General features: G+C 33.6%; 2 protein-coding genes across 4 annotated transcripts; one reads left to right on the top strand and one right to left on the bottom strand.

Moving 5' to 3' along the window:
- Positions 1 to 1,818: 1,818 nt before the first annotated feature.
- On the bottom strand, positions 1,819 to 10,789 carry LOC132543528 (nucleic acid dioxygenase ALKBH1-like). 3 transcript variants are annotated; one of them, XR_009553973.1, is made up of 7 exons: positions 10,593 to 10,789; positions 8,482 to 8,578; positions 6,698 to 6,857; positions 5,993 to 6,074; positions 3,938 to 4,131; positions 2,545 to 3,289; positions 1,819 to 2,491 (listed from the first exon to the last, which is right to left on the bottom strand). XR_009553973.1 is itself a non-coding variant. In XM_060207041.1 (6 exons), exons 1-6 carry the CDS (start codon positions 10,731 to 10,733, stop codon positions 2,920 to 2,922), a joined length of 1,044 nt encoding a protein of 347 aa, XP_060063024.1. In that variant the 5' UTR covers positions 10,734 to 10,789; the 3' UTR covers positions 1,819 to 2,919. The 3 variants fall into 3 exon arrangements, 2 of the variants coding, with proteins under 2 accessions (XP_060063024.1, XP_060063025.1); XM_060207041.1 differs by having other exon boundaries at positions 1,819 to 3,289; XM_060207042.1 differs by lacking the exon at positions 10,593 to 10,789 and adding an exon at positions 8,745 to 8,769 and having other exon boundaries at positions 1,819 to 3,289.
- An 871-nt stretch (positions 10,790 to 11,660) lies between these two features.
- On the top strand, positions 11,661 to 21,810 carry LOC132543561 (uncharacterized). Its single transcript, XM_060207075.1, has 4 exons — positions 11,661 to 11,730; positions 19,742 to 19,795; positions 19,993 to 20,177; positions 21,646 to 21,810. Exons 1-4 carry the CDS (start codon positions 11,661 to 11,663, stop codon positions 21,808 to 21,810), a joined length of 474 nt encoding a protein of 157 aa, XP_060063058.1.
- Positions 21,811 to 23,762: the final 1,952 nt, after the last annotated feature.

The raw sequence follows: 23,762 nt of genomic DNA, 5'->3' as shown, positions 1-23,762 counted from the left end.
GATCATGTAAAACAAAAGATCATGGGCTGCATACTCATACATGTAAAAACGTGTATATGTATACAGTCCAACCTTCATATCTCGAACTCATGATTAGAAAAAAAACCCGGTTAATTCCAACTACTTCGTCGATCCCCGCCAAAAAAAATCGATTAATTGGTTATCCCGAAGTTTTCCCATAGTTCCATCGACTTCGAGATAAGAAGGTTTGACTGTCCATGTAAATGAGCTAATAATAGACTATTTTTATCACTTTTCACTGCTGTTATCGATATTATTTAATCGTACTTATCGAAATTCAAAGCAAAACATAGATTTCCAGAACATTTATGATAAAACATTTTCCAAACCAGACTGTATTTTAGGCTACAGTGACTCTAGTTTTCATGTTATGTGTTCTCTGTTACTATGGAGGCCTAATGATGCCTTAGCTATACTTATTTACAGAAACGTTTCTCCTTAGGCGCTGCGATTTACAGGAATATAATGTCTCCTGGTATCTCTAGGTGTCAAAATTCATTCTGGAAAGAAACTTTCGCTTTATAGGCCTCAGTGTTTTATGATTCAGTCTACAGCCAGCTGGTTGAACCGACATGAAAAGTTCAAAGACAGGTGTTAAGGCCTTAAAGATTTATAGTAGAGGGACTCTAGACCTCAGAATTTTAAAGAAACATGGGCCTCATAGTGTTACAGAACTACCAAGGCTTTAGAATGTTACAAGAAAAATATCTCTATGCTAATGGATTCTCCAGGCCTGAAGATTTTACAGACATATTTCTAGGCCTCAAGGTTTTACAAAACATGTCTCATGGACTGATGGTTTCTCTTGTCCTGAAGATTGTACAAAACATGTCTCATGGACTGATGGTTTCTCTAGGCCTCAAGGTTGTACAAAAAACATATCTCATGGACTGATAGTTTCTCTTGGCCTCTTGGTTTTACAGAAACATGTCACTGTGTATCAGGATCTTCTGATATTTTTGTTTATTTCCCCCACCCCTTACCCCACCCCCAAAGAAAACTGTGAAAAAATACATAAAGACATTAAGGACATGAATATCTATAACTTTGATGGGAAAGACAATGTAGGTTTTCAGGATACATTAAAAATGTTTCTGTTTCCTATAAAAAACACTGAGCACTCTCAGATTTGGTTTTATTAATACCAATCTAGTAATCATACTTAGGCAACTAGTACCGCCAAACAGCAAACTCCTTCACATTACCAGTGATCAATCTGAAATCCATTTTCTCGGGTAAATTTCTCGGGTACTTTTCTCGGGTACTTTTCTCGGGTACTTTTTAATTTCATTACTGAAAAAACAATGAATCCCATAATGTAAAATGTAAATATTTTCAGAAATTTCTAGAAGTCCCATCAACTTTCTATGCATACAGGACTCAGGATGCCCATGTATAATTAACACTGCCTTACAGAAGGATCAATTAGGGGTTGACTGTTCCATGTGAAATTATCACTACAACTTTCCCACTACAATAAATATTTTGAATAACCAGTATAACAATTGTGAAGATTCACTTTCTATAAATATTTTCAAATCTCTGTTAAAATGTTTAGGTAGATTATCAGGGTAGATTATCAGTTATTTCAGAAAAATCTTCCTCTCTAACCCATTTTATCTGTGTCTGTGTATCCATTTGTGCTTGCCTCTCAGAAAAATCTCCCTCTCTAACCCATTTTATCTGTGTCTGTGTATCCATTTGTGCTTGCCTCTCAGAAAAATCTCCCTCTCTAACCCATTTTATCTGTGTCTGTGTATCCATTTGTGCTTGCCTTATAACTCAGCCAACACAGCATTTTGTTAAAAATTAAACTTTATTTAACACTATGAAGCAGATTTTTCAAACTTAAATTAATCGCTTTTGTTGGCAAAGATGGAATCCCACAAGGGATCTTAGTATAGGAAGAAACTGGAGTACCCAGAGTAAGCCCACATGGTCGGCAGGTGACCTCATACCTTTTCACTGCCATTCCCGAATCAAATGAACAGATTTTGTTTAAACACACACCAAAGCATCAACCCTCAAGATCGACACCTGATTAGATTCTGATAGTCGCTGGTCAAGGTTAAAGGTCACCCTTGACCATTTTTGAAATAAAAATCTTCTGTAAACAATATCTTATAAACGTTTTAATACATTAACCCCTCAATATGTTCAGATCAGAAAAAGAGTAGGAAAGGGTTATCTACATGAGTCCCTGCTCTATTTGTTTTTATATAAAAATCATTTTGATAATCTAGTTCAAAGGGCAGTATGTAATGATAATTTGTAGATGTAGATTTATAAATCTGAATACCATCATGTATTGTTACTATACTTTATATTTGTACGTTATACAGAAATCAAAGATTCTAGCTTGATTTTGGATCCCAAATATTAAGTATGTATACGTAATGTAGTTTAAATATTGAATACATATTGTTCAAACTGATCAATTTCTAAATAAAAAAAAACTTGATGACTTATCCTACTGCCATTCTATGTTAGTGGAACATGCTAACCCAGTAAACAAAACCAAACCGACCCCTGACTTTTATATATTATTTCATAGTCTGTTTGAAAAAAATAAAATGTTATTTTTAAAATTCAATTTTTAAATGAATTAGGTTCTATCTTTGCTTTCAAAATTCTTATTCTATATATCTCGCTGCAAACCTGAAATTGTTTTGTACTTATTTGTTTTACTTCAAGAAATGTATAAAGAAATAAAATGGATATTAATTTAAAACCCTTGCAGTATTTGAAATAAAACAAATATATGATCATAACTTGAGTAAAACCATACTGTTTAGTTTAAAGATTGGAAAAATTTATGAAGGTAAGATTTTTAATCACATTGATATATTTACTTATTTAGCAAGAGATTTTTATGGTGAATAGATAATATGACAACATTCAAGACTCCGCTGGAAACTCTCTGTCTGGCACAAGGACCTGACGTATGTTAAAATTGATTCGCGTCTGGCTGAGATACTTTGACATAAGGTTCCAATCATCACTGTGCAGTCTTTCTATAATTTGTCTGTGTGCTTTAGATTCACAACTGTCTGATGTACAGCTCTCCGAGTCTAATTTAGAAATATCTGATATGTCAAAACAGTTCCGATTCCTTTCTGGGTCTGTCTCCATTATTCTAGGAACAGCATGATACACAAGTCTGGCTGATGAACTCATGACACAGATGTCCCCACTCCGCAAGAACACAGCACTAGGTTCTGTCTCCTTTGTCTCTCCCCCAATTAGAAAGATGGCATCTTGACCAAAACTGATAACAGATAATCATGCTTGTACATTAGTTGTTCTTCATATAAAAATGCAATTTTTTTTATTGCAACTGCATGCAAGCATTTTAAAGCTCCAAAACTGTGAATAACCTCCTCTTAGACTGTTGACAAAAATACATACTTAAAAAGGTATTTATTTTTGTCAAAAGTCTAAGGGGAGATAATTTACAATTTTGGAGTGTTAAAATGCTTGCATGAAGTAGTCAGAAACATATTTTATTGAGATAAGTTTTTCATTACCATACATAATACATTGTATGGAAGATATACATATCAAAAGATAATCCTTCTGCTATTTTATCTAACAGGCATGCAACAAGAAAAAGAATCCTGTTCTCTTAAAACCACTAAGCCTTCAGTGTATATTTGACATAGAATTTGAAGTAATGCTACATGAGAAGACAGCATTTAGAGAGGCAAAATAATAAATCCAGATTTAGAGACAAAGAGATTGGAACTGAGCTTATCACAGGAAAATATTATATTTTTTGTCAACATTTCTACAGAAACAGTAAAATATGAGGGCATATCATCAGGCAGACTTATTGCTAAATTAATTTAGTAAAGCATACACTGTACAAGACACATTAAAATCCATTAAACAGAAGTATTGGTCAACTTTGTGTTACCTGAAAGATATAAGTGGAGCAGAATGGTCAAATTCTGAGTGGTCTGTATGGCCACTGAGAGATGAGTCAAGATGGTAGTAGTTTAGGACAGCTGCCTCTGGGGAGAACTTTGGGTAACCTATGGCACTAGCTACATGCCGGCCTAATCGTGACATGTCTTCTTGAAATGGAGCTTTGCTGTCTTTGTAGTATTTCTGAAGCCAAGAATGATTCAAATATATCCTGATAAATAAACAATGATAAACAATATATCCTGATAAATAAAGTGATAAACAATTTATCTTGATAAATAAACAATATATATATCCTGATAAATAAACAATGATAAACAATATATCCTGATAAATAAAGTGATAAACAATATATCCTGATAAATAAACAATGATAAACAATATATCCTGATAAATAAAGTGATAAACAATATATCCTAAAAAATAAACAATGATAAACAATATATCTTGATAAATAAACAATGATAAACAATATATCCTGATAAATAAACAGTGATAAACAATATATCCTGATAAATAAACACTGATAAACAATATATCCTCATAAATAAACAATGATAAACAATATATCCTGATAAATAAAGTGATAAACAATATATCCAAATAAATAAACAATGATAAATAATATATCCTGATAAATAAAGTGATAAACAATATATACTGATAAATAAACAATGATAAACAATATATCTTGATAAATAAACAATGATAAACAATATATCCTGATAAATAAACAATGATAAACAATATATCCTGATAAATAAACAGTGATAAACAATGTTGCACATACCAGTAAGCCACCTTGTGTAAAACAAGGTTGAAATACAAACTCAATTCACAAATACGAGTATATCTTATTCTAAGATCAAATACTCTCATCTCTCCACCTCAACATCTTATATTTTCTAACTTCATGACCTTTTTTAAATTCTGTTTTACATTTCTTTATATATTTTTTCTTTCTATTTTTTGTTTGTTTTCATATCTTTGATTGGTGTATAAGCAATTTTTCGACACTAAAAGAAAATAAATTTTGATTCTGAATACATTGGGATTCAAAGTATAGCTGTTTAGGTGAATATAAAAATAAAACCCTCAATCTGATGAGCAAGAATTAGTAAAGAGCAAGAATTATTTATAAAGAAAAAATTGCTTTAGTTCTCTTAAAGGGATATTCAGTAAAGATTTCATAAGAAGCTTTTAAAGAAAATTGTAGAAAATTGTCCACTTATGTCCTTGTGGAAATCTAATACCTCACTTTATCATTCAAATAAACATATGATATTTAATTTGCAGAAACTCTTTATAGATCTAGCTAGGTCTATTTACCAATGTTAGCATGACCCTGATTGCGTCATACCAGGTTTGTATTGTTATAAGCTGAACAGAATGAAAAATTTGTGTAAATTATGAATTCAACTTAAAATAAGCCTAACAAAGTCACAAAATTGGAACCCCAGGAGAAATTTTAGTGAACAGCATACACTGGTGTAATTACTCTGCATAAAATGTATGATCGAGTGATCCTTCAGTTCATTTCCTGATGTGCTATGTTTAGATGGTTTACTCTGTATTGACTGGGACTATTCCAACCAACAGAGCCTGTCCAAACTGCAGATATATTTTGATGCTAACAATAGGGTAAGAAGTCATTAGAATGAGGTCTTCAAAGGTAAATTTTACATACAGAACAGGAAGTTTGAAACTTGGGCAGAATATCCCTGTAAGATACTCAATACACAAAGAATTAGCAAGCAAAATGTTATGTTACTAAATTATCACTGAAGGGTCACAGAATTACTGACGTTTGTTTCCTGGAGATTGTCAACACAGATTAAAAACCTTTCTGATGGATAATTACTGGTAAAGTACACAACACAGACTACCATAGTTATATCCATACAAATATGAAAGATTTACATTTTTCTTATAAGTGGTTATCATACAAATTACTGAGTTATCTACCCCTGTTTCCAGGACCCAATGTTAAGTATTACAGAGATACAATTTTCAGATGGTTAATGATTTATTAACTGGTACCAACCTTTGTGCCCCAGTGGTAGTGGTATCCCATGGTTACCCAACGTAGCTTCATCATTAGACTCTCCTTGTTGGCAATGTCATCTCTGAGACAAAAATATTAAACCATACTGAGACTTAATTACTGACATGGTAAAATGATAGAAACACTGATCTTTTATCATAACATGGGTCTAAAATGAATTTAGATACAGTCCATCTCAATATTTCAGTCTGCTATAAAAATGAGAAGGTTAAAAAATGAATTATTCCAGTCCTGTCTTATCTTATTTCTCTGGCGTTAAATTTATGTCCTGTTATAAGCCCACCCCCTGAGTTTATGAGTTCCTGCTGTATAAATACAGTAGTGATATCAGCTGATTCTTAGATTTTTAAAATATTTTCAGTACGTTGGCATAATTCTTATCTCTGAAATTTGAGAAGAAAAATAGATTTGGATGACTAAGATAAGTCAGGTTGAAATGCCACCTATCACATTCACAAGCTCCTTTAGAAGTTGAGCAAGGAAATTTCTAAAATCCTTTCATGCCAAGAACCACAAGTGATAAAAAACCAGAATTGAGTAATACCAATTTAAGCTGTAGATGAACACGATACTCAAACATTTTTATCAGAAATCTTTGTTTTCGTTTTGTAGTACTTCAGATCCCAAAACCCATAATATCTTATCTCCATAAATTTATTCAGATAATTAATTGAAAATGCTAACTTATGTGTGTCTACAGATGAGTTCCAAATATTGACATCTCCTACATCCATGTAAGCATCTAGATTTCTGACATTGGGTCGGCATGGATAATCTTTAACACAGCGAGACACCCAGTACCTCTGGTATCCTTTCTCAAATGGGTTGACTATGAACAGGAAACCTAGAATAAAATTTCAAATTAAAAAACTGATATCAGGTATCTTATCATTGTTTTTTTTTTTTTGAGAATAAAAAATGACCTACTATATATATATATTTACTTACAGATATAAACAGTGCTATATGTGCAACCAATAACTGCCAATTTTTTGCTGTTTACATGTACAACTGGTAATACAGGGTTCGAAATTAACTATAGACAACTAGCAAAATTCCAGCTAAAATCTGGTAATTGCTAGCTGGAAAATAATGAACTAGCAAAAGTTTGCGAGTGGAAATGAACTATACCTAATCACTATTTTTGACGAAACATCTGCCACAAAATGCCTTTCTCCGTCTGCCTTTAAATGAGTAAATAGGTTACAAACGCTAAAGTGACATAGATTATCAATACATTCGGAATTGCTCCAGTTTTTCCATTGATAAATATGTGTAAACCGAATAAAAAGTTGTCTTGGAAAACTCTACGATTTCTGTCTGCTCATCATGTGAAACGCGACATATCAGCTATGATAACAAACTTTTTCAAAAGGAAAGCATCTGACAGTGCTTGCGATGACCAAGACAATAGTCAACAGCCACAGGCTGGCCCTTCTGAAAAAAAATCGTCGAAATCGGAGAGCGTTTATCCTGACGCTGCTGATATAAAATCACCGCCACAACAACGTGCATATACGGCCACGTTAAAAACCGGTACGGAAATGAGAAAAAGAATTGAATATTATTCTAGGATACAACAAATCATCTAGTAACGATGTTGTTAATACAGTATGGCGCAATGACTGCCGAGAACACGGAAGATAGTTGTCTTGATAATAATTTATTGAAATGATCGTTAATGTGAACAATTTTTAAATAATATAAATTTGGGTACAGTTACATTTATAAATGGATTTGATCATATGACAGTCAAATTAGATGTAGCTCATACATGAAAAAAAGAAAACTGATAAATTCAAAGTTATATAGATTTAAAATGTTGATACAAGTAGCAATCAGCCATTCTTATCCAATGTCTTGGATAACTTTTCCAATATCACTCAGTTCCTGAAAAACTCAATATAACAGTAAATAAAAGTCAAGCCTATTCACCAAAAAATTGCTAGTTTGTTCATCACTTTTGCTAGTGGAAATTTTAGGCACTAGCAATGGTTTGCTAGTGCCTAAAACAATTAATTTCGACCCCTGGTAATGTGATCCTCAAACATGATGAATGTATACCTACCTACTTTCTGTACTGAAGCTATATATAAGTCTGTCATTTTCTCATTACAAAATTAAGTACATTTATAAGTGACGCATATATCTTACAAGGAGCCTTCTTGTTGGAAAAGTACACAGGTATGTAATGGACATCATTAACTACACTTGTACTTTGTAAATCAATATACATGTACTTGGTATTTTGATATTCTAAAATGGGACCTGTGCATGACTACCTAACTATAATTACTGTGAAGATTGAAGAACCATAATTAACTTCTAATGCGTATGTATCACATTATCTGAAAGTTTTTACTTATTTCTTGCGTTTTGAAAATTTGCATTCAAGAAATTAAAACTAGGTAAATACATGTCCATGTGTACTGACACAATGAGGAACAAATCATTGTAGTTTCTTTTACCTGGGTTGGACTTAAGACAATATGCTTTCCATTTACAGACAGGCTTCAGACCTGTCAAGAGTGAATGATCTGGCTCTTTTAGTTTAAACTGTTCAACCTGAAAGAGAAATTCCAAATAAGTGAATAATGTATGATTATTACTATAAGTATGTTGTACATCTCCTACGCAGAAAACCATATCTACAGGGATTTTCTTTTAGATAATTTCATATTACAAACTGTGCTCATTAGAGTTATGTAGTCTGCGTTCCTTGTACACTGACCATTCTGATCTCCCACAGTCACTGCCTTTTCACTCTGTCTGTATAGCGATAAGCTTTAAAGCCGATGGGGGGGGGGGGGGGGGGGGGGGGGGGGGGCGTCGTCCAAGAATGATTTTCTAAGTTGGTTAACAAAAACTAAGTATAAAAATAAATATAATACAGGGAAACGTAACTGTCTCGTTCTTCATCAGGTTGGACACAAACTCGTCCACTGTACAAATATCTCTGCATATGATGGAATTATATCTACTGCTTTGTGTCATCAGTAAGTTACTCAAATGTAGGATCCTGTTAAAAAGGTGAAGTCTTTTCTATTTTTTGCAAATGTTTAAAAGGACACATATTTTTTTTATTTCAAATGACCCTGCATTATAGCACAGGAGTTTTAAAATGAATAATAGCAATAATAATGAATAAAATACAGTAAAGATCAATATATGATCTCAACTCTATTTTTTCAATGATTATCATTTGTTTTACAAACCCCTGTGTTTGGCCATCACCGATACTAGATAACATATATATATATGTGACCAGGGTAAGAGAACGGTAGTGGTAAACCACTGATAGTGACCAAGGTAAGAGAACAGTATGGGTAAACCACTGATAGTGACCAGGGTAAGAGAACGGTAGGGGTAAACAACTGATAGTGACAAGGGTAAGAGAACGGCAGGGGTAAACCACTGATAGTGACCACGGTAAGGGAACAGTAGGTGTAAACCACTGATAGTGACCAGGGTAAGAGAACGGCAGGGGTAAACCACTGATAGTGACCAGGGTAGGAGAACGGTAGAGGTAAACCACTGATAGTGACCAGGGTAGGAGAACGGTAGAGGTAAACCACTGATAGTGACCAGGGTAAGAGAACGGTAGGGGTAAACCACTGATAGTGACCAGGGTAGGAGAACGGAAGAGGTAAACCACTGATAGTGACAAGGGTAAGAGAACGGCAGGAGTAAACCACTGATAGTGACCAGGGTAAGAGAACGGCAGGGGTAAACCACTGATAGTGACCAGGGTAAGAGAACGGTAGGGGTAAACCACTGATAGTGACATGGGTAAGAGAACGGCAGGAGTAAACCACTGACAGTGACCAGGGTAAGAGAACGGCAGGGGTAAACCACTGATAGTGACCAGGGTAAAAGAACGGTAGTGGTAAACCACTGATAGTGACCAGGGTAAGTGAACGGTAGGTGTAAACCACTGATAGTGACAAGGGTAAGAGAACGGCAGGGGTTAACCACTGATAGTGACCAGGGTAAGAGAACGGTAGGTGTAAACCACTGATAGTGACCAGGGTAGGAGAACGGTAGGGGTAAACCACTGATAGTGACCAGGGTAAGAGAACGGTAGGGGTAAACCACTGATAGTGACCAGGGTAGGAGAACGGTAGAGGTAAACCACTGATAGTGACCAGGGTAAGAGTACGGTAGTGGTAAAACACTGACAGTGACCAGGGTAAGAGAACGGTAGGGGTAAACCACTGATAGTGACCAGGGTAAGAGAACAGTAGTGGTAAAACACTGATAGTGACCAGGGTAAGAGAACGGTAGGGGTAAACCACTGATAGTGACCTGGGTAGGAGAACAGTAGAGGTAAACCACTGATAGTGACCAGGGTAAGAGAACGGTAGTGGTAAAACACTGACAGTGACCAGGGTAAGAGAACGGTAGGGGTAAACCACTTACAGTGACCAGGGTAAGAGAACGGTAGGGGTAAACTACTGACAGTGAACAGGGTAAGAGAATGGTAGGGGTAAACCATGGACCAAAAAAGGAGTAGTAATGACGAAAAGGAGTTACCCCAACCCAACAGAATGATAATTCAGAACAGCTGATCACAACTTGCCATATGCAGATTATTTCCCTTGTCAAAATCAATAACGTCTGAAACATCCAGTGGGCGGTCTCTCCTTTTGTACTTCTTAAATATTGGTTTAAAATTGTCTATTTCATTTGGTCCAGTTTCCTCTTCGGTGTAAGTTGCCATAGTCTTAAACTTCTTTCAATATTTTCACAACGTTTAACAAGACTTTCTTAAACGTTGATGATCATGAAAAACGTTCACAAGATATAGCTATACACATAATAATATTTGAAACGGACAATTTACGGAATGCACACCTCCGGAATATTACCGCCAATACTGCGAATATGAAATCGAGATAATTGAAAATAAATTTTCCTCATTGGAATGTAGGACAATGGTAAGTAAACATAAATAAATAAATAATATTTATCATATTATAAGATATCTCATACTTAAGTCTATAATAGTTAAAACTACTTGCAGAAGATAATTTAATCAGTTTCCGATGAAAGATGAAAGGATGCTCGTTGATCGTGAGTAAGAACAGGAAGGTGTAATTATGCTTTACGTACCTGCTATGATAAATAATATATATATATATATATATATATATATATATATATATATATATATATATATAAACAATAACTCTTGTCTAACATAGCCAATAACCATTGCGACGTGAATAGATTATTGATTTGTAAATCATAATTTAACATAATGTAATGTTAATGATGAAGAGACCAATACATACATACATACAACATTGGTAAAAGTGTCTCTGTCTACTTGTATCTACGGGAGCAGTTTGACTGTCTGAAGGGTTGCTTGCCGTTCAGAAATGGTTATCATAAGAATTATGCTTGCTGTTCTTTTGGGTGAGTTTTTTATTGACTTTTTTTTTTTTTTTTGAGTTTTTTTTTTCAGTGAAATTCTTGTAATACTACATAAATCAAATTCTGATTTACAAATTTTTGTCTCAAAAGAAAATAATAGGAATATTTTTTCCTCCAAAACAGGTGATATATTAATTTCAGAAGTTGTCAGAATAAGATGAAACAAAAATGTTTTGTTAAAACCATTAAAAATTATATCTTAAATATTGACATGGCAGTGTCTTTAGAGGGTTCTCGGATTTGGTATGCATATACACAAAATGGAGACGACTGTGTCGGAGGTAAGAGGGGTTCCGAGTTACTTTTGATTCCGTTGTTGGTACAAGTATCACACAACCAAACGGGCGATATCATTATGGTGAAATGGTGACGTCAGTAATTCAATTTAGTTTCATAATAAAGATTGATGATGATAATGATTCATTGTGGTGATATAACTTATTTCCTTAATGTTACACTATAACGAATTTGTGATATCAATGATACCAATATAATGAATTTGTGATATCAACGTTACCACTATAATGAATTTTTGTTACCAATGATACCACTATAACAAATTTGTGATATCAACGTTACCACTATAACAAATTTGTGATATCAACGTTACCACTATAATGAATTTGTGATATCAACGTTACCACTATAACAAATTTGTGATATCAACGTTACCACTATAATGAATTTGTGATATCAACGTTACCACTATAATGAATTTGTGTTATCAATGTTATCACTATAATGAATTTGTGTTATCAATGTTATCACTATAATGAATTTGTGTTATCAATGTTATCACTATAGCAAATTGTAATAGAGTCTAATTGTTTAAATAACTTCGCATAAACTGAACACAAAGATAATTTGTGTCCCATAACTTAGCATTAAGTAAATCCATCACCGAGCTATCATCTTCACTAGTTTTTCTGTTATAGACAATATATACTCTGTCGGATTTTGAATGTCTGTTCTTTCAAATTAAGCCAATTATATTCTGCAATATTGCATGCACATTTCATTGAAATTCTAGCTAGTGAACAAAATACACGCGTTTTAAACACGGCAAACTGTTTCACGATGCGCTACACGTTTTGTAAAAAGTAAAAGTTTAAAAAAAGATCTATTCACTTATTCATTGCAATAAAAACAATGAGGACACATTGACAGAATGATTTTTGGGACAAGTCTTCTTTTTGATCAACCTGACACAAATACACGGTATAATGAAATGATATTGCCTGAACACTTCTCGTCCGAATGACACGTATATGTTTTTATACTGCTGTGAAATATGTTCGCTTGGTTTTCCAAAAGCTGGAGATTTTTTTCAATGACGTAGTTCTCTACAAATGATACATGTGGATCGATAAAAAAATGCACGTGTTGTGATAGCTGCGGCAGTTATGAAACATTAAGTTTCAATAGTAGACAACGAAACTGATATCACATCTTTTGTTTGACATCTGCCAGGTAGTCAATCTTTGTGTTTCTATGCAAAATTGTATTTAATCACAGACGAGTGAGTTTTTTCGTTTATAGTTCAGTTTATTGCCATTGCCATCGTTATGAACCTCTATACCGGTCTCGGTGATACCACCATGCTAATATTTATAAATATTCTCATTTGAGACATAGAGTTCGACTTGTAAATGAAATCAATTTATTTTCTGTCATACCCAAGTAACAATATGTATGTGCTAGGTGCTTTGTTAAATTAATGACTGATTTCCGGTTCGGTCGATCTAAAAGCTGGCCACATGAATCGGAGTCACCAGGGTTTTGATAAGGACCAGCTATATTAAGATAAAACCTGGAAAATGTACAAGAAAATGCAGAACACAAGATTAATTCAATGACTGGATTACTCCTTAATATGTGACCTTTTATAATCCTTAAGTTACACTGAACATCGAGATGATAATTTACCAAGTCAACACTATCAAGATGGTCTCATCGGATGTATTATTCATCTGAAATAATAGGTCGGGTGTTGGCGAGTAGTGATTTTTCTCGCAGCTTCTGCAGTTTATGTCTGTGTGCATTGGTTTTCTAAATTTGTATTCTTTGGCATGACGTGAAACTCTTCTCCCTCCTCCTCAACCTCCTCATTCCTAATTAGCCATATTTTTGCTGAGTCTAGATTGTTTACACCATGTCTCGTCAAATTTAATGAATTGATATCTTGAAGCGGATAAATATAATGTTTCAACACTTGTTTCCGTATCTGATTCTTTTGATATAATGAATGAATTAAATAAAGTTTATATCAAATATGTTCAATTGAATCCAACGATCTCGCTATACAAGAATTAATTTATTACAAAAATGTTTTGAGTCAAATGATAGTGACAACATCACGGTATCAGTATCTGGGGTCGAACGCGCGACCGGGGAACCCCATGTTTTAATGTATATCGCTAAAAAGGTAGCAACTTTTACGATCTGTAAATAAACAACATAGGACATATACCCAAGATTTTTTTTCTGGTTATTAGCATTTAAATATAACAGTCAGACAATTACATCTAAATAAAATAGAAGTAAATCCAATGTCCAACAGAGCTAGACAATAACAAACCATTAAAAAGGAAATATTCCAATCACAATTAGACAATTACAAACCATTAAAATGAAACATTTTAATCACATTTAGACAATTACAAATCATTAAAAAGGAAATATTCCAATCACATTTAGACAATTAACAACCATTAAAAAGGAAATATTCCAATCGCATTTAGACAATTACAAACCATTAAAAAGGAAATATTCCAATCACATTTAGACAATTACAAACCATTAAAAAGGAAATATTCCAATCACATTTAGACAATTAACAACCATTAAAAAGGAAACATTTTAATCACATTTAGACAATTAACAACCATTAAAAAGGAAATATTCCAATCACATTTAGACAATTACAAAGCATTGAAATGAAACATTTTAATCACATTTAGACAATTAACAAACCATTAAAAAGGAAATATTCCAATCACATTTAGACAATTAACAACCATTAAAAAGGAAACATTTTAATCACATTTAGACAATTACAAACCATTGAAATGAAACATTTTAATCACATTTAGACAATTACAAACCATTAAAAAGGAAATATTCCAATCACATTTAGACAATTAACAACCATTAAAAAGGAAATATTCCAATCACATTTAGACAATTACAAACCATTAAAAAGGAAATATTCCAATCACATTTAGACAATTACAAACCATTGAAATGAAACATTTTAATCACATTTAGACAATTACAAACCATTAAAAAGGAAATATTCTAATCACATTTAGACAATTACAAACAATTAAAAAGGAAATATTCCAATCACATTTAGACAATTAACAACCATTAAAAAGGAAATATTCCAATCACATTTAGACAATTAACAACCATTGAAATGAAACATTTTAATCACATTTAGACAATTACAAACCATTGAAATGAAACATTTTAATCACATTTAGACAATTACAAACCATTAAAAAGGAAATATTCCAATCACATTTAGAAAATTACAAACCATTGAAATGAAACATTTTAATCACATTTATTAAAAAGGAAATATTCCAATCACATTTAGACAATTAACAACCATTAAAAAGGAAATATTCCAATCACATTTAGACAATTACAAACCATTGAAATGAAACATTTTAATCACATTTACAATTACAAACCATTAAAAAGGAAATATTCCAATCACATTTAGACAATTACAAACCATTAAAAAGGAAATATTCCAATCACATTTAGACAATTAACAACCATTAAAAAGGAAATATTCCAATCACAATTAGACAATTACAAACCATTAAAATGAAACATTTTAATCACATTTAGACAATTACAAACCATTGAAATGAAACATTTTAAACACATTTAGACAATTACAAACAATTAAAAAGGAAATATTCCAATCACAATTAGACAATTACAAACCATTAAAAAGGAAATATTCTAATCACATTTAGACAATTAACAACCATTAAAAAGGAAATATTCCAATCACATTTAGACAATTACAAACCATTAAAAAGGAAATATTGTTGATCATGAGATTAAGTGGTGTTTTGGTCTCCCCTACATATTGCAAATGACACTTGGCACACGTATTCAAGTATATCACATTGGCTGATGCACAGGTTACTGACTTGATGATGTGGTAGTTCTGGCCGTTGGCTCCATATACAGACCAAGCTTGCACCTCTTACTGTAACATGTTTTGAAGCAGTCAGTTGTAGTAGTGTAGAAGGTTGTTGGTAGCTTAACGCTCAGATCTTTAATATGTTTTGGTCTGCGATAAGCTAATATTCCAGAAAATGTTCTGAAGTTGACAGGACGTCAGTAGGATTTGCCAGTGTTTCTGGAATATCGTTGACAATGGTGACATGCTGGGTTGAAAGATCACCACACAAGGTACTCTCCCTGGGAGAACTTGGTGTCCATGTGTACTGGCTCTGTTTAGTTCTTTAACTCTATCGATTTTGCTGCCTTTTCCTTGTTTAGTAGACCAAATGAGTGGTTTCGAGGGGGCTGCTGCAAGAAGCCTACACCCAAGGTGGCCCAAATATAGTTTCATGTGATCTTGTTAACCATGGCAGTTCCACTGATATAGATAGGTAATACGCCCTATTTATCATATCGCACACCATTTAGGTAACTGTATATTTCGAATTCAACAAATTTCATTAACGTTTCATGATTAATAGGAGGTGTTCAACATACACTTGACATAGATCTGAATTCCTTCATGTTCAACTTACACCTGGCATACATCTGAATTCCTTCATGTTCACTTTACACCTGACATACAGCTGAATTTCTTCATGTTCACTTTACACCTGACATACAGCTGAATTCCGTCATGTTCAACTTACACCTGACATACATCTGAATTCCTTCATGTTCAACTTACACCTGGCATACAGCTGAATTCCTTCATGTTCACTTTACACCTGACATACAGCTGAATTCCGTCATGTTCAACTTACACCTGACATACATCTGAATTCCTTCATGTTCAACTTACACCTGGCATACAGCTGAATTCCTTCATGTTCAACTTACACCTGGCATACAGCTGAATTCCTTCATGTTCAACTTACACCTGACATACATCTTAATTCCTTCATGTTCAACTTACACCTGACATACATCTGAATTCCTTCATGTTCAACTTGCACCTGGCATACATCTTAATTCCTTCATTTTCAACTTACACCTGACATACAGCTGAATTCCTTCATGTTCAACTTGCACCAGCATAGATCTGAATTCCTTCATTTTCAACTTACACCTGACATACAGCTGAATTCCTTCATATTCATCTTGCACCAGCATACATCTGAATTCCTTCATGTTCAACTTGCACCTGACATACAGCTGAATTCCTTCATGTTCAACTTGCACCAGCATAGATCTGAATTCCTTCATTTTCAACTTACACCTGACATACAGCTGAATTCCTTCATATTCATCTTGCACCAGCATACATCTGAATTCCTTCATGTTCAACTTGCACCTGACATACAGCTGAATTCCTTCATGTTCAATTTACACCTGATATACATCTGAATTCGGTCATGTTTATCTTGCTTATCAATGCTGTTGCTAATACAGTCGATTCGTATATATTTTTGGTAGAGTCCTAACATTTCCTTTATGAATTCGAATGAATTAGAGAACGTCTTGAACGTCAAGATGTTCCCTGTTAGACAAGACGTTCTTTGTTAGACAAGGCGTTCTCTGTTAGACAAGGCGTTCTGTATTAGCCAAGACGTTATCTGTAAACAAAAGTTCTCTGTTAGACAAGACGTTTTCTGTTAGACAAGGTGTTCTCTATTAGACAAGGCTCTCTTTGTTAGACAAGGCGTTCTCTGTAAGGCGTTCTCTGTTAGACAAGATGTTCTCTGTTAGACAAGACGTTTTCTGTTAGACAAGATGTTCTCTGTTAGACAAGGTGTTTTCTATTAGACAAGGCTCTCTGTGGTAGACAAGGCGTTCTCTGTTAGACAAGGCGTTCTCTGTTAGACAAGATGTTCTCTGTTAGACAAGACGTTCTCTGTTAAAAAAGACGTTTTCTGTTAGACAAGACGTTTTCTGTTAGACAAGATGTTCTCCGTTAGACAAGGCTCTCTGTGTTAGACAAGGCGGTCTCTGTTAGACAAGGTGTTCTCTGTTAGACAAGACGTTTTCTGTTAGACAAGGCATTCTTTGTTAGACAAAACGTTCTCTGTCAGAGAACTTCTTGTCTTGTCTAACAGATACCGTCCTGTCTAACAGAGACCGTCTTGTCTAACAGAGAACGTCTTGTCTAACAGAGACCGTCTTGTCTAAAAGAGACCGTCCTGTCTAACAGAAAACGTCTTTTTTTTAACAGAGAACGTCTTGTCTAACAGAGAACGTCTTGTCTAACAGAGACCGTCCTGTCTAACAGAAAACGTCTTTTTTTAACAGAGAACGTCTTGTCTAACAGAGAACGTCTTGTCTAACAGAGAACGTCTTGTCTAACAGAGAACGTCTTGTCTAACAGAGAACATCTTGAACCAAGAAAGAATCGATCGTAAAAAAGAAAGGTTATTGTTATAGATATTTTCTTTGGTCGTTATAGTCTCACGATCACTACATCGATACTGTAAGTATCTAGGATAGCTGTTATTAGCACTAGTATGGAAACTGGTTTACTGTCAATATAATTATCAAAGGTATCCTGTTAATAAAAAAATAAACTTCACCAATAAAGAACCAACTTATTAACAAATAGATTTCACCAATTAAGAGTCGACTTTTTAAAATCGACAAGGTGCTGACTGTATAACAGAAAGGCCTTCACCAACAAAGAACTGACTATATAGCAAAAAGGCTTTCACCATCAAGGGACTGACTGTATAACAAAGAGTTCATAAGTTGCTAGAACTTGTCTCTGATCCATTTATCTAATACTGATAATATAAAATATGTTTAAATCAACAAAGAGGCTTTCACCAACAAGGAGCTGACTGTATAACAAAGAGGATTTCACCAACAAGGTACTGACTGTATAACAAAGAGGCTTTCACCAACAAGGTACTTACTGTATAACAAAGAGGCTTTCACCAACAAGGTACTGACTATATAACAAAGAGGCCTTCACCAACAAGGTACTAACTGTATAACAAAGAGGCTTTCACCAACAAGGAGCTGACTGTATAACAAAGAGGCTTTCACGAACAAGGTACTTACTGTATAACAAAGAGGCTTTCACCAACAAGGTACTCACTGTATAACAGAGATGCTTTCACCAACAAGGAGCTGACTGTATAACAAAGAGGCTTTCACCCAACAAGGTACAGACTGCATAACAAAGAGGCCTTCACCTACAAGGTACTGACTGTATAACAAAGAGGCTTTCACCAACAAGGTACTTTTTGTGTAAGAAAGAGGCCTTCACCAACAAGGAGCTGAATGTATATCGGATGTTTATTTAATTTCTGCCTAGTTTGGAAATCAAAACCAAAATGAAGGAACGTCTGCGATCCACAGAACTGTCGATAAAACATACAGCTTATAGTATATGCCCTAAACGTCGCATGTTACTTGTCAGTTTATCAGATAATTCATTCACACGTACGAATGATATGTTTCATAAGAACACATATTCATTTAGTGACATAAGTCCGATATATACATGTTTTTGTATATCGATACATAGTGTAACTTTAAATATTTCATCACTTTTCAGAGGCTATTGATTTTGTCCAATAAGGATAGAATATATTGTCACTGGTTGGACTAATCTAACGATTTAATTATTAAACTAAAGGGAAATATTCTACTTGAGCGGCTGGTTATTCTAATGCCTCGTTGTTATCTCCGCTCTGAACCATTGAGAGAGAACAAGATTCGCTTTATTGATACTGTGGTTCAGCAAGTGTTTGCTACTTTGTTACTATCCCTGTTATTGTAAGAACTAAGAATGTTTGATTGTTAATTGATGTGACATCGATCGTCCATCAGAAGACACTTATTCATTTATGTTTTAGTCTAGTCCTTCATGAATGTAAATTAATGATTTTCGTTATGTTTTTGATAAATGAATTTTGTGCTGTATTTACGTTGTTTTTTTTTTGGTTGTTTCTTATTAGGTTTTTTGTTGGGGTTTTTTTTGTCGTTTTTTTTTCTGTTTCTTTCATGCATTGTCTTTTACACCGAAACTGAAGTAAACACAAAACGTAAGATAAAGTAAAACGTTTGAATCCTTGATTCAAATTGGTGTTGTTTGCTTTGTTGTAGGTGGATGTACACTTGTGTACACATCCCGTGAACCCGCCCTAGTGACTACATCAGGTAGGTGAAACCAAGAAGCATGAAAATAAACTACATTTATATTTCAATCTTATTGATCTGTGTTAAAAAAATATCTCCATGTTACAGCGTTCCACTTCCGGATGCCGTTTTACTTAATTCTAATTATGCATTTAGGAATAGTATACAACATTTATACTTTTTTTACTTTGGAAATTTTTGCTTTTGTGTTATTTAAGACTGGACTCTGGTCATGAAATTTGCCACAGGACAAGATCTTGGAGGAGCAAACAGCGTGTACGATCTTTGGACAGGTACATTCACAGTTAACGAAGGAGATGAGCTGGCCATGTCTATAGAAACAGGAAGTAAGACTTACAAGTCGTCAATAGTTGACAAATGGGCTGACTACAACATCAGTGCAGTAAGCTTTTTACAGTACTATATACGGATAATAATTCTCATACGGTCATTTTTTGTCCCTCCATAAAATATTTGTCTTCAGCCACACAACTTCACTATAAATGCATATATTCGGTGAAATATGTATTATAATAATATCATATTTATTTTTAACACCATACTTCAAGCGCTGTTATATGTTTGCTTTACTGACAAGTGGTCAATATGAGAGAAATTACTGGTGGGAAATGTATCACGTCTGCTAGTAGATATACATTCAGCCAGTTATCTAAGATTTCACATTAAAAAACTTACTAACGAAAAATAAAAGATAAGTAATGATACAATACACTTGTCAAAATTTCCACGATTTGTTCAAACTTGTTCTAAAAATAGCCCTATATCAACAAAAGATTTAAACGAAAACATGTTCCTTCAACATATCAAATCAACCAATGACTTTGATCTCCGCCTTGCGTACTTTATTTTCAATTAAGAGTTATTCATCCTGAGCTTCATCCTGGTATTCACTTACTGGTCTCAAGATATTTCAAATTCTGCCAAAGTTAGTATACCACTGAGCGTAACTTCCAAAATATTGCACAAACAGAGATCTACCACGAAAGTGATGATCATCCTTTCATACCAATTCTATAAATAAATTATTGCTTGTTTTTGTTTTTGTTTCTGTTTTGTTATTAGTCCCAAAAATCAAAAGGACACAACTAAGGACTGACTGAAATTCGAACAAGTACTACAGAAAAAACGATGACAAATTTCCATTGTTAAAATCCAAGATGGTCGTCTGTTGGCCATTTTCCCTCACATCATACGAGAAATTGAGATGCACAACAAGGGAGTTAATATACATTTACGTGATATATTCAAAATCATTAGAAATTGAAAATTGTAAAATATTAAACTTTTTTGAGTCTCCATAAATTGATATCATATACATGTTTCGCTTCAACACCACTTACGATCTAAATTGTGCTCATTTACCCATTACAACATCGTTGGTATCCCATGATCCTTCACCGATAAGCGATAGTGAGATAGTACAATCGAACGTCACTTTTCAAAGGAACATATCTCGTCAATAAAATCAGCCCATCCCCCTATATGAACATCGACTTTAGGAAAAAACATCATATTTCATGGTAATTGTAGGCAATTGTCAAGTGGCAACAGAATAAATAGTTAAACTTAAAATATTTAGTATGATTTTTAGAACCACCAATTACACTCCAGGCTTGTTATAAGAAACATGAAAATGGACAGCACGAGTTTTTATTTGTTTACTTACAACCCTGTTATATGACTGACGCAGGCATGCTTTCTTCCTATTTTAGATTTAAAAAATGATTGTGCAAAGACTTTTTTAAAATTCATAATTAACAGAACGTTAAACTTTAGGCAACTTTTTCAAGTGATAACACTTATTCGTGAAAATCTAACCATTGAGACCCTTTTAAAATTCTGTTCTATAGGTTCGCGTCTCGTTTGTGAATGATGGCCAGGAGAAAGCATATGTCGTATTTGATGGTCGCGATTCTGATAAGAAAAGCTGGTTCTCTAAATCCAGGATTCTGTCTTCATCATGGGAGGACCTTAATACACACTCGATCACAAACTATGATTCCATTGATGGGTAGGTATCGACTAATTACTGTAAATAACTTATATTTCGCGTGGGATTTATTTGCGTGTTAAAATGCAAGGAGCGTCAATCGAGAATTCAAACTTTTCGCAAAAATAACTGTGGGTGGCATCCTTGATGAGTTGGCTACCAATAATTTGGTCTTGAAGAGTCCATGCCTCTAAACAGATCATCATTCGCGAATTTAAATTTATACATAGATCAGTATTGGCGAAATTATATAATCGCGAAGATGTCTGAAGAGGTAAGTTCGCGAAAAAAGAATTCGCGAAAACTAAGTGATTTACAGTAATCTTATGTAACATATGCTAGATTACACCGCTGCATGAGATAATGACTTATCTTTAATACTTTCAATGAAAGACATTACACACACACAGAAATTACGTTATTCCTTCAATAATATCTCCTGTGAAATAATTTCAATTAACTACGTCACATTGCTGTACTGCTTATTCTAAACAATAATTTCCGAAGTGTTCCGATTTAAAATAGAAAAGTTTTAAAGTAATTAACTTAAGCTATGAATTAGCTTAATCAAAATATATTGTGTATATCAGATCAATAATTTGTATGTATCACATCAATATATTGTATGTATCACATCAATATATTGTATATATTACATCAATATATTGTATGTATCACATCAATATAATATCTTGTATATATTACATCAATATATTGTATGTATCACATCAATATATTGTATGTATCACATTAATATATTGTATGTATCATATCAATATATTGTATGTATCACATCAATATCAATATATTGTATGTATCACATCAATATATTGTATGTATCACACCAATATATTGTATGTATCACACCAATATATTATATGTATCACATCAATATCAATATATTGTTTCACATTCAGTGTCCCTTCTGTGCGACGTCACTTCTACATGCATCATCGGTTTGCAAAATGTAAGCATGACATTGGTTGGTTTGTGTTGACGGAGTGGACGGATGTGCTAGCTACTAGTTGTAGTTATGATGAGTCATTTAAAATTCTGTACAGCGATGAAACTGGGAAGGAAAAAACAATAGGTAATGAAGGATACAGAGTGAAACTTTTTAACATTAGTTTTGTACCTGTATTTCTTAACAATAAAGCTAACCCACGATCCGGCCATTATCTAGTGCATTATCCCGACGGTGTAATGTTGTTACATTTAATATGCAGAACGTTATCAGATTAATATTTGATATCTAAATGTTGCTATTTAGCATATATCGGGATATTTTTGCACTGTGTTTTTTTTCCGAAAAAACCCCAAAATGTACATTTTGCAATTTCTGCTTGTTTGATATTTTGTGGTTTCTTTGTCTCGGAAATTTGGAATTTCTAAATGGAAGACTTTAAATATTTTAGAATGGACATTAGTGTACACTCTAACATCAACTGACCAATCGAACTAGATATAAGATATGTATACCGGGTAGTATTTATTTATCACAAAAGTGTTCACAACTAGAAAGTTTTCTGTACATGTAGGTTCATCAGCTCTTTATATAAATTACTCGTGCATTTACAATAAAACGAAGAAAACAAGCAATATTTTTACGATTTTGAAAGGTTCGTTAAATTCGCAAAAAGTATACCCCGAAGATCATCAACAAACAAGACAATTTCCAATTATTAACACTTGCTTTTAGTTAGCTCTGAAAAACGTCGAAAAATTACTATCTTTAAGAAAAAAGAAAACTACAAACACGACATTCCTTGCTATATACATATACGTCTCTGATGCATGTCACAAATGTAATATAACCTTGTTACATACATGTAGGTCTCTGATACATGTCACAAATGTAATATAACCTTGTTATATACATGTACGTCTCTGATGCATGTCACAAATGTAATATAACCTTGTTACATACATGTACGTCTCTGATGCATGTCACAAATGTAATATAACCTTGTTACATAC

The sequence above is a fragment of the Ylistrum balloti genome, unplaced genomic scaffold (assembly GCF_031769215.1).
Source record: "Ylistrum balloti isolate Yb309-2 unplaced genomic scaffold, AGI_CSIRO_Ybal_v1 Utg369758, whole genome shotgun sequence".
Taxonomy (NCBI): Eukaryota; Metazoa; Mollusca; class Bivalvia; order Pectinida; family Pectinidae; genus Ylistrum; species Ylistrum balloti.
This window is presented reverse-complemented; position numbering and strand designations above follow the sequence as displayed.

Coding starts and splice junctions, on each gene's coding strand:
- LOC132543528 (XM_060207041.1), bottom strand. CDS start 10,733: ATGGCAACTTACACCGAAGAGGAAACTGGACCAAATGAAATAGACAAT. Junction 6,858..8,481: donor TTGTCTTAAGTCCAACCCAG/GTAAAAGAAACT, acceptor ATTTTATTCTAG/GTTTCCTGTTCATAGTCAAC. Junction 6,075..6,697: donor TCATCTGTAGACACACATAA/GTTAGCATTTTC, acceptor TTTTTGTCTCAG/AGATGACATTGCCAACAAGG.
- LOC132543561 (XM_060207075.1), top strand. CDS start 11,661: ATGGCAGTGTCTTTAGAGGGTTCTCGGATTTGGTATGCATATACACAA. Junction 11,731..19,741: donor TGGAGACGACTGTGTCGGAG/GTAAGAGGGGTT, acceptor GCTTTGTTGTAG/GTGGATGTACACTTGTGTAC. Junction 20,178..21,645: donor CTGACTACAACATCAGTGCA/GTAAGCTTTTTA, acceptor TCTGTTCTATAG/GTTCGCGTCTCGTTTGTGAA.